General features: G+C 41.0%; 1 protein-coding gene across 1 annotated transcript in view; it reads left to right on the top strand.

Annotated features, from left to right (window-relative positions):
* Window positions 1-12,453, top strand: part of PCLO (piccolo presynaptic cytomatrix protein) — a gene marked incomplete at its 5' end in the record, with an annotated part of 521,208 nt that overhangs the window by 402,855 nt on the left and 105,900 nt on the right. Inside the window, one exon of the mRNA XM_084610084.1 lies at window positions 11,713-11,821. Coding sequence (XP_084466210.1) covers window positions 11,713-11,821 — 109 coding nt within the window. The remainder of the gene's footprint in view (window positions 1-11,712; window positions 11,822-12,453) is intronic.

The raw sequence follows: 12,453 nt of genomic DNA, 5'->3' as shown, positions 1-12,453 counted from the left end.
GCATTACAGAACTATCACTCAGACCCCTCTTTTTTTGTTTTTACTCATGTTGAAATATACTCTGCAATTTGTATGACAACTAATGATCCCCAGCACCTGTTAGCCCTCATCTTAAACTAAATAAATCATTAGTAGGAAGCTACCAGATTCACTTGGGCATTAGTTCATGAAGTTCAATTACTATGGAGGTACTTCCTGTGCTCCACACAAGGGTTTGGTTCTGGAATGGGGCATTCTTAACAGTTTTCCTCACTGATCCTGCTCAGTTCCACACTAGGCTCTTAGAAACTTAGACTCACACATCCCTCCAGAAGACATTTGGCCAGCACCAGGCACCTCTGTAGGCTTAGGGCTTGTCTACACTACAAAATTAAGTCCTCTTAAGTTAAGTCAATGCACAGCCACCGCAGTACTTAAAGTGGTGGTTCACGTCCCCACTTGCTCCTTCCATTGGCGGTGCACGTCCTCACCAGGAGCATTTCCACCCATTGAAGTGGGGCATTGTGGGACACCAACAGCTGAAGCCCAGGAGCCCTGGGGCTGATAGTCTCAGCTGTCAACCCCACATGGGGTTCACAGCTTGCCCTTCCCTCCTCACTGCTGACAGACAGCCCAACACTGACAGCCCAATCAGTCAGCGGGGCTTGGGCTCAGAGCTGGGTGCCCTTCCCATCCCAGTGCTGACAGCCCGAGTTGTCAGTGCAGTGGTGGAGGGGGGACCCCAACTGTGAGCCCGCACCGGCTGACCACTTCGCTATCAAATATTGGGATGCGGGGTAGAGCTCCATCTGTGAGCCCTGCATGAGACTGACAGCCAACAGATGATGTAAGTAATGGCAAGGTCTACATGGACACTGCATTGCCCTGACTACATTGACATAAGCACTATGCCTCTAGTGGAGGTGGAATTATTATGTTGGCGTAGTGGGGGATTTACTTTGGCAGAAGCAGCATTCTAGTGTAGACAATGACATAATTAGGTTGATGTAAGCCACCTTGCATCGACCTAACTCTGTAGTATAGGCCAGGCCTTAGAGCACTTAGAGCCTGAGCCTCTCTCACTTATAGCCTTTGGTGATGGAGTACACATACAGATCAGGTAGGTGCACTAACCCACAGAGGGCCCTGGGGCTAAAATGCTAACACTCAGCCACCACATGAGATACTTTACAGCCACTGACCAATGCACCTCTCCTCACTGAAGTTAGGGAAGTGCTCTTAGCCCCCTATCTGCATTGTAGACAAGGTGCTGTTGTTAGTGCATTACCCGTTACAGGAAATTTCTGCTTTCCCATTCATAGACACTAACATGGGGGCAAAATCTCTTGGGATTTACTCTCTTCTAACTTGAGCCATTAGAGCTGGTTGAAAAATGGGAGCAATTTTTTCATGTAAGTTCCCTCTCTACCCACCCACCCCCATACACTCCCTTCCTCTTTTTTCTGGGGTCAAAATTTCAAATTTTGGTGAGAAAAATCTTCAAAATGTCAACAAACCTGGGATGTAGATCAATATTTTTTATTAGGAGGACTAGGCTGTTAACCAAATTGATCTGCCCTGGCCACCCCATGCTCCTCCATGCTAATCCAGGACATTTTGTGCAGCAGCACTGTGTAAACTCAGCAGGTTCAACCTCTACAGCTGAACCCATTGGAGCTATGTGAGAAAATGTTCATTGAAATCAAATAACTCTAAAAGGCTGCTGTTACCAACATCTCTTGGGTTCTCAAATATTGGAAATCCATGGGAATGTGTGTATCTCTCCGCAAGTCACATTATTCCCAAGTGTTAAGGTTAAATATTTTGTCATGGTTATTTTTAGTAAAAGTAATGGACAGGTTGCAGGCAATAAACAAAAATTCATGGAAGCCTGTGACCTGTCTGTGACTTCTACTAAAAATAACCGGGGTGGGGGGCTCAGAGGAGGGAGGAATGACAGCTGGAGCCCCATGGGGGGGGGAACTGACAGTCCCCGAGCCCCACCGCACGAGGGGGGCACCATCGCGGAGTCGGGGAGGAGGCACAGCCCCAACTCCAGCCTTGGCTGCAGCCATGGTGGGGAGCACAGCCCCACCCATAGGGCATGGATGTACAGCCCCAGCTCCAGGCCGGGCCACAGCCACTGACTGCTGAAGCCAAAGAAGTCATGGAGGTCCAGTAAAGTCATGATAAACAGTAAAGTGACCTCTGTGACTAAATTGTATCCTTACCGATTGTTAGTCATTGCACGTTTGTTAGAAGCAATACTAGAAAACACAGTTGCTTCTGAGTTTGCTGAGTAAAAGGCTGGTAAGCTCCCAGGGTGACGCTGTGGACGGAAGGGCTAATGCAATCCGTGGATGCATAAACCAAGTAATCTTGAGTAGGAGCAGTGAGGTAATTTCCCCTCTGTATTTGGCATTGGTGTGACTGCTGCTAGAGTGCTGTGTCCAATTCTGGTGCGCACAATTCAAGAAGGAGGTTGATAAATTAGAAGGGATTCAGAGAAGAATCAGGAGTAGAAAACAAGCTCACTGTTTAGTTTTATAAAGAGAAGGGTAAGTGGTAACTTGGTTACAGTCTACGGGTACCTACATTGAGAACAAATATTTGACATTGGGCTCTTCAATCTAGCACAGAAAGGCATAACATGATCTAATGTCTAGAAGCTGAAGCTCCACAAATTCAGAATGGAGAGGGTGTATATTTGTAGTTGTGAGGGTAATTAACCATGGGAACCATTTACCGAAACCATGGTGGATTCTTCCTCTCTGGCCATTTTTAAATCAAAGTTGGATGTTTTCTAAAAGATACGCTCTAAGAATAATTTTAGGGAAATGCTGTGGCTTGTATTATACACAAGGTCAGACTCGATGATCACAATGGTCCCTTCTGGCCTTGGAATCTATGAATCTATGAGATGCAGTATATACAAATTTTCAGCTGGAATGTGGTCTGTTAGGGGCCTTAAACAGGGTGCAGAGCTACTGTGGCTCCTCTGTCTCCTGCAGTGAGTAAATCTCGGCACAAGAGAGAATGAGGCCTTCAGTGTCTCAACCACCAGACTAGTCAGTATGAACAGTAGGCCTCTGGACCTGCCTGCAAATGAACTGTATGAAATTCTAATGGTTTTTATATAGAAGTGGTAACAGACTAGTAAATTCATGAGTTGTAGGAATATCATTAACAGAGACATTTTGTTCATAGCTTTCTCTTTAAGCCAGTGCATTTTAATTTGAATGCAAAGAGATCAGCTTATAGTCCTATTTATATTAACAGTAACATGATGTTTTACACAGGCCTTGTATAGCATATTTTATTTAGTAATTTATATTCTCAGGTAGGATACCAGCTAAATAACTGAGGGCCAGATCATTCTATCAGAAACATACATAAACTTTCACAAAAGCTGTATGCCTCTGTTAGCATGTCCCTTCTGGTGCTTAAAAAAACCTTTTACAAATGTCATGGGAGCAAATTCTGGTCTCAGTTGCAATTAATGGAAGTTGAAATCAATGAGAATTGCATCTATGTAAATGAAACCACATTTTGGCCTTAAGAATGGAAATGGAAAACAAAATTAAAACTTGAACTCTGAAAGCATTGATATTGATAGCCACAGAGTGTAAAAATTTATATAACCAACTCAAATTCATCTTTGCAGTACCATCTGCCCCTGAAGCCAATGGTGCTATGCCAGAGATAAGTTGAGTATTATGTATCTGTATCTCATTAAGGGGACACAGTATAATGGAGGCAAATTGCCACTCTTGATTTTTTTTTGCACATCTCTGGAGATGGTGACCTTGAGCTCAGAAGATTCTGCCAGTCCACCACGCACATACTAGTAAATGAGAAATCTTTTACTGCTGGCACAAAGACGATGTACTAGTTTCCAATGGGGATTTTGTCTATGAGAACATCCTAATTTTTTAATGTTTGGATTTTCAATTAAATTAGAGCACTCAACAGGGAGATTATTCCTCCAGAGGTTTCTATAACGTATATCCGTTTTTTTCAAACGACATTCCAAGAAACTGAGCAAATACTCTCCAAATTTCTCTTTTTGTGAACAGTATGCCATTTTTTTTGTTTTTAACACATCAAAATGGGAGCACTGAGACAGTGAATGGCATAAATTACAGTTTGTCACAGTCAACATGGCATAAATGATCATTCTTTCTGCAGTATTTTCTTATCCAATATATTATTTGTTGAGGAGGGCTGGTGAGGAAAGAAATACAAACTACTTATATTGATACGATCATTTTCACAAGGAGAAATTTTAATCGTCATCCAGATAACTAAGATGACCCCCAAATTTAAAATCTGCTTCTATTATGCTGCAAAATAGTCAGAAGGAAGATTAGGCCCAGCCTACCCTCAACTGTGACCAGTCAACCCACAGCATGGCCCAGGAGGGAGGAGGTAAGGTTGGCCTTTACAATCCACTGATCCTGGGCCAGCTTTGTGCCACACCACACCCCTGGCCTAATTTAGAAAAGCCTAACAGTCTTAAGTCTGGTCTGAGCCACAACAGCTGCCAAAAGCCCCAAGTGACCAGAGCTGAAGGAAGTCCCAGCCATACCCCCTTTCTTCAGCTGTGCCCACTGTGCTGGTAACTGTCAGTGCTGCAGGAGCTCCTACAATTCTGAACCATCAGAGGATTCCGCTTATATTAGGTTGACCCTCCCTTGGCTAACTAGGCCATCTCTAGGGCGGCTTCACATTGGTGAGGCAGCACAAAGTGGTCATGTTGCAGGGCTGGATCTAGCACTGTCATTCTACCATGCAGAACAGATTGTCCATTTTTAGCAACCATGAGCGCTGTCGTTATATTAATTATTATAATAATGCAAAACATTCAACCTGGGCATGAGTGATGAATGGGCGAGGAAGTGAAGGTGTCTACTACAAATAATGAGTTTTTGTGTGATTCATGCCCAGCAGTAGAGAGAAGCAAATTAGCACATTGACTTTCGTCAGCCTATTTTTAACCATCAGGAACTTTTAGAATTAAAGAAAAATAACTAGAGAAAATAGACCATAAAATAATTTAGTGGTGAATGTCAAACTTTGGCAGCTAATTCCATTTTTCATCATTCAGAGTGCATGCCATAATATAAGATTACCTTTAACTTATATAGCACTTTCTGAGCTTCTCAAAGTACCTTTTACAAAGGTTAATCCTTATAGCATCCCCATGAGGTAGGTAAATATTACTGTCCCCATTTTATTGATCAGCAACCTCTGTCACAGAGAGGCTGATTATCCACTGACTTATGTAGTGATTGACACCTGTCCAAAAGAGGCCAGGTCACAATGCTAATACATATGCAGGTGTCAATGATGGCACAAGGTGTAGGACAGTGGAGAAATAAGGCCCAGGCCCAGAAGGTTGATGGAGCTTGTGTCCAGGGCCAATAGCAGCCTATAGCAGGACCAGTTAAATTTTAGTCCATTGTGTGTGTGTCATGATTCGGGACACAACAAATGTTCAGTTAACGCTATGTTTTTAAGGTGACTGGAGGACAAAAAGCTAGACAGATATTTTCAAAGCTGGCTAAGGGATTTAGACACCCAAGTTCCATTAAAAACAGTATTGGCTAATTTTAGATAGCTTTGGAAAACTCAACCCCTAGAAGATTTGCATTTTTTTTATCAGTGCAAATATTTCTCCTCTTACTTCTAGAAGCACTAGAAAGCAAGTTGAGGGCATACACACAGATGAGCTCAAATGAATCAGTCACAAGTACATATTCGTGTCAAAATAGACCAATTTAAATGATTCATAGAATAGCACCTCCAAGCTCTTGAAGAATATTGCATTACTATTCAGACACTTTTATGGTAGCCTTGCTCCAGGCTCTTGAGAGGTAGAGCTATGGTAGAGCTATAAAATATCAACACAGTCCAGAATAGGAAATTTCATATGTTACAGTACACATAGTTTTACAACATTTTTGTGGATTAATTCAAAAGAAATGTATAACAAATGGAACCATTTCCAATTAGTGTCTGTCCACATATACACATTGAACATCAGTGGTGAGTCACGCTTTGACCTTTTTGGCAGTGTTAAAGCAGAGAAAATATTGGCTTGTAGGAGATGGCACATGATTGAATAGGCTGGCAGTGCCAGTGTACTCCATGCTGTTACAACATGGGTCCTTTCCCCCGATGTCTGGTCTGTGTACAAGGCGTATGAGTTTTCAATAGCTGATGATTGGGGACATAGTCATTTTGCTCAAGAAGTAGCAGATCATGTTCTTAGTGCTAAAGATCCCATGTTCCACTTCTGCTGAAAACCCAAGCAGGATTGGTTACACCATCGCCCCATATTTGGAGCTAGGATTCAGTCTAGTGTCTGCACAGGCACTGTATTGGAGCCTTTGCCAGATGGGGAAGTTGTGGTGATGGAAAAGAAAGTGCAATCTCCTCACCAGTGGAGGATCCACCAATGCCAGTCAAAAAGTGAGTGATGCTAGCAGGGAAGGAGGTATGGCCTGGATGACCATGGTATTTGTTAGTTCAACCTCCATCAGTACAGCTATCCTGAAACTCTGGCCATGACTTAGAGCTGCTCAGTCTTTATAGTAAATCTCAAGGGGTGATGGCAGAGGTGTAGGGGATATGCACCCCGGTGTGATGTGAAGTGTAGATCCATAGGGGTTCCTTATGCCTCAGCATACCAGAGGTGTATGGTGGCAGAGGTGAGTTAGGCCAATGCACTGGCCAGCACAGCTGAGTCAACATGCCAGGGATATCTTCACTAGATATCAGGCTGGCACAGATTACCTCCCCCGGAAGGATGAGGAAATCAGGACACACATTATGGCACTGAGTATTACGATCTGGTTCCTCGTCTGCTCCTTGGGCTGCACCACTACACATTGCCCCTTGCTTAGGGTTTGTGGCAAAGTCACAATTTAGTGATGGAGGTAAGGTGTATGGCGGTAGCACAGCCTAATGGATAGACCCACTGGGACCATTATACTTAGACTTTTGTAAGGTATTTGACTTGGTACTGTACAACATTTTGTTTAAAAAACTAGAACAAAATTAAATTAATATAGCACACATTAAATGGATTAACAACTGGATAACTGATAGGTCTCAAAGTGTAACTGTAAATAGGGAATCATCATTGGGCAAGTCCATTTTTATTGGTGTACCACAGAGTTTTGTTTTTGACCCCATGCTATTTAACATTTTTGTCAATGTAGAAAAACATTAGATCTTCCCTGATAAAGGTTTGCAGAGGATACAAAAATTGGAGGAGTGGTAAATAATGAAGAGGAAAGGTCACTGATTCAGAGTGATCTGGATCGATTGGTAAACTGGGCACAAGCAAACAATAGGCATTTTAATATGTCTAAAAGTAAATGCATATATCTGGGAACAAAGAATGTAGGCTGTACTTACAGGATAGGGACTCTATCCTTGGAAGCAGTGGCTCTGAAAAAGACTTGGGGGTTGTGGTGAATAATCAGTGAAACATGAGCTCCCAATGTGACTCTCTGGCCAAAAGAGCTAATGTGATCCTGGGATGCATAAACAGGGGAATCTTGTTGCATAGGAGTAGAGAGGTTATTTCACCTCTGTATTTTTTTCACTGATGTGAATCTGCTGGAATACTGTGCCCAGTTCTGGTGCCCACAATTCAAGAAGGATGTTGATAAATTGGAGAGGGTTCATAGAAGAGCCACGGGAATGATTAAAGGATTAGAAAATATTCCTTCCTGCGATAGACTCATGGAGCTCAATTTATTTATCTTAACAAAGAGAAGGTTAAGGGGTGTCTTTGATGACCGTTTATAATTACCTATGTGGGAAACAAATATGTAATAATGGACACTTCAGTCTAGCACAGAAACATGTAACATGTCTTGAAGTTGAGCTGGACAAATTCAGACTGAAAATAAGATGTACATTTTTAACAGTGAGAGCAATTAACCACTGGAACAATTTACCAAGGGTTATGGTGGATTCTCCATCCCTGACTATTTTAAAATCAAGATTGGATGTTTTTCTAAATATCTGCTCTAGGAATTATTTTGGGGATGCTGTATGTCTTGTGTTATACAGGAGGTCGGTTTAGATTATCATAATGGTCCCTTCTGATCTTAGAATTTATGAATCTATGAAATCTCTGTTGCTAGATTGCTGGGTGAACTTGGGCAAGTCACTTCACCTTTCTGTGCCTCAGTTTTCCCATCTATGTAATGGGGATGATAGTGCTGACCTCCTTTGAAAAGTTCTTTGAGATCTATGGATGAAAAGTGCTATATAAGAGCTAGTTACATATATCCCAGTGCCCATCTGAGACACACTGTAGAGCAGGTTGGCTTCACTCTGTTCACTCTGGGGCCCAAAGATTTGAACTCTTCTGCTGTCCTTTGAATGGAAGAAAAGGATGCACTTTGTGCTCACATAGTACTGAAAATATGAACTGCTGAGAGGAAAGTCCTTGCTGAGTTTTCTTCTGAGGGTTTCAAATGCACAGAATTAAATGATATTTTCATATCTACTCTCTGTGAATTTTAAAATATAATTAAGTTTGTTGTATAATGATTGTACCTGAAGCAGATTAGACATTTGATATCAAAACCTCATCTAAATAAAAAAAAGATATATCTGGCAGCAGTTAATGTTTCAAACACCTTTGTAGATAAAAGGAGCGGAGGTTGTTTAGCTTAGATCTAGATCAAAGCTGTTTCAAGGTGGTCTGCTGAGGTTTTGTTATTTTTTTAAAAATAAGTTGTCAAAGCCAGGTCTTTGTTGGCATGAATTTAGTACTGGTGTCCTAGCCCTGAAGAGAGAAGACTATGGTTATTAAGAAAATAGATATATGTCTTGATCTGAAGACCCTCAAAGATTTCAGCAGGCTTTGGATCGAGGCCATAGTGTGGAGGACACTGGCAATACAAGCTACTGCATGATGTATTTTCTTGTATCCGGAGCCTGTGAACCATGTTTGATGTTCACACTTTTTAGGGGTTTTGGGAACCAAAGATGACATGGGCAGAAACTGTGGCTGGATACCGACTATGGCTGAGGAGTCATTTAATCCTCATCAATCTCTTTTTTTTTTTTTTGCATTGAGGAGGCTGCATTAGCTTGAAGGATATTGGATAGTACCGGTTTCTCAAGGGAAAAGGACAATAGTTAGAAAATAATTTAGAGAGTAGAAACTTGTCAGATAAACATTTTCCTAGCAAAAAAACATTCTTCTAAGTCATTGTGCCATATCTTGGTCTCATTAAAATCAATGGCAAAATTCTCATTGACTAAAATTAGACCAGGTTTGCCACACCTAAAGGCAGTAGGTGGCCCAGTTGGGATACTGATATACCGACAGACACATGCCCAGCACAGGATACATCTGCCATAATAAGGTAGAATTGATCGTGTTAGGCTGCAGGTGATCCTCTTGCTGATCCTCTAAGCTGGAGCAACTTGCTGTCTCATTTTCTGGTGAGTAGCACTTGGTGCTGAACCAGATACATGGTGTTTTCTCCAGCATGCAAGGCAGATGTCATTTGTTAGTAAAATGTCATGCATCATAACAGGATGCCACCCCTCTTCCCAACCATCCAACACCTTCCTCTTCCCTTTTATCTCTTTGCTGCTGTATGGAAGTGCTGGTTTTAGCTCTTTGTACTGTATTTAATTAATCAATGTACTATCACAGCAGGGCACCCAATTTTCCTCTGTGTTCTTCCTTTAAAAAATGGCATATAGCCAGAGGTTGGCATGTAAATGGAAATAACTCTAGCCCCTACCCCTCCAGAAACCCCAATAAACCACTGTGTTTGCTACTGTGCACTTACACTGCAGTAAATCAGGAGTTGCTACAATCACTCCAATCAGAATTACTCCTGATATACTTCAGGGTAAGTGAGATTAGAATCAGACTCTACAAATCTACATCCTAAACAGCAAAACAATTATTTGCGATTCTTCAAAAGCTAGATCGTCCTCTTGAACAATGATTTGTAAATGAAAGGGGGTTTAATTTTAAAGAAAGGTGAATCTATTTTGGTAAATCTATTACAAAATGTGCTTCACTCCCTTCTGAGCATCACTTCATATTCATTCCTCACATTGTTTGTATTTTCAATGCTGTGACACTAAATTACACTAAAAATTCTTGCTGACAAATGCATGAGGAAATATGGTATTTCATATTCTAGCAGTATCCTGGGGAAATGTGGCACAATGTAGTATGATAGCCTATATCTTTTCTCACTCTTTCAGCACTGTATAAATTCATTCCTTCTCCTCCAAAAGCAATTAACATTATATTTTACTTAATCTTTTCCTTTGTTTATGAGTTTGTCGCTGTGTTTTACTTTATTATTTTTCCCATTTGTTGTATACAACAGCACAGGATTCTCAAAATAACATAAGACCCATGTGATGACTCAATTTTATCTGTGTAAGTGGCAACAAGCCAAACAATTGTGGTTTTCTTGCTGTGAAAATGATGTGGTTTTAAGATTTTAACTTATTGATTTTACGTGTGACATTAAGTATTCTGGAACTTGATCTGTTAAGAACCTTTTCCTTCCATAGTTCAAGGGCTGGATTTTGAAACCCGTACACTGGTGAGAAGTTGACCTAATTGGAGTTACTCATGTGAGTGACTGCTCATCAGTGTAAATGCTGAGTTCATAATCTGGCCCTAATTGGTGAGCTGGCTACTGCTCTGTGCTCTGAGCTCCCCTGTTTAACTCAATGGTATGTTCAGTGTAAACATTCTGACCTGAAAGAGCTCATTGTAACCAAATAAGATTTCTCATCTGATTAGGTTATGGTCTCCAAAGAATTAATTGGGGGGGGGGCTTAATCCTGCATAGTGCTTACTACTGTAAATTGAATGGGCCAGCTCATGGCATTACGTTCTATAGTAAGTCTTTGCAGGATCAGGCCTTAGGACAATTAGAACAGACACATATAATAATGCATACATTTAGGAGAGCCCTATGCAATTCCGTTCACCCCAGACTCAGATTTCCTCCACCCCGATAGTAAGTTACTTATCTTCACCCAATGCACACGCATCATCACTCCCCTCCTGGTGAAAGGTGGGTAAGCAGAATCCATGCCTGAGCTTGTACATTTCCAAGACAATTTATCAAGGCTGATTTCAGACATTTTGAAATGTCTTCACTTGGTGTAAATTGGCCTAACTTCATTGATATGGTCCTCTCTTATTTTATTTTTTAATGTCAGAATACAAACAATGGCCCAGCATTTACACACCTCTCCCACAAAGTTAGGCCATTGCTGTTGCATTTCTTACCACAGACACTCAGCAGCTGTTTGCCAGCAAGCTGGGAATGTCAGCTTAGCCTAATTCACAGATGTTAGTTCGCTAGGAAATGTCTGATTCATAGAATGGTGATTTCTTTAATACATTGGCCAGTGTGCCTGTATTTTGATGTTCTAAAAATCTTTCACTATCATGCAACCCAGACAAAGCATTTTATGCAATGTGCATGAACAGCCAGAAGGATGTTCAGCTGCCAACTGAGTCATATAGGTAAGCTGATGGCATCATAACATTCATTAATCTTATCAGTGTGCAGTGAAAGTTGTTTGGTAATGTAATGTACCAAAGACCATGTACAACAGATTTTCTGAATGTCACATCAAATCATGCACTTTAAGTTAACGGCTGGGTCACATAGCAACAGTATTTCACTCTTTGCTATTCTGCTGTCCTAGGAATGCAGGTGTTGGAATGGAATGGCATCCCCTTGACTGCAAGAACTTACGAAGAAGTCCAGAGTATCATTAGTCAACAAAGTGGGGAAGCAGAAATATGTGTAAGACTGTGAGTTTTTCCCCATCTTTCTGTTTCCATTTTTTTTGGCTTTTCATTGCTTTTTTTGATTTACAATTGTTAAGGTGGAACCTTTGCTAGCCTTGAGGATTTGTACATTTATAAATAACTAGAAAAAGGGTTCAGTGTGACTTTTGGAGGTTTATTTGTTCCATAATAAATAATTAAAATACAACAAAGGGATGAGTTAAAAGAGATTTTAGCTAATTATGTTTTTATCCAGAATGATGTCTCCCTCTCTAGGACAAATTCTCCTCTCATTGCACAGGTACAATCCCATTGAATTCAGTGGGGTTGGCCAGTGTAAGCAGATAAGAATTTAGTCCTCCCATGACTTCTGTTGAAACATGTTATATTAGGATGGAAGCTGTAACTCATCTAAACACCATGAGACATGTATGTATTTCAATATAATCTTACATTCAATCCATTAAAGATTTCACCTTAAAAGAATAATTTTTCTCAGCACATTTGACTTTAACAGCATTGCAAATCTGTATCAGCTAAGAAGGGGCCATGCTTGGGAGCTGCTTTCTGTCATTAATCACGTCTCATTTATCGACTTAATAAAATAATGAGGGTATAAGGAAAGAGTTTCTTTTGTCTCAGGCTTCTCATTGCTT

The sequence above is a fragment of the Lepidochelys olivacea genome (assembly GCF_965140295.1).
Source record: "Lepidochelys olivacea isolate rLepOli2 genome assembly, chromosome: 1".
NCBI classification, from domain to species: domain Eukaryota; kingdom Metazoa; phylum Chordata; order Testudines; family Cheloniidae; genus Lepidochelys; species Lepidochelys olivacea.
The sequence above is the reverse complement of the archived record's forward strand: the minus strand, read 5'-3'. Positions and strand labels throughout refer to the sequence as shown.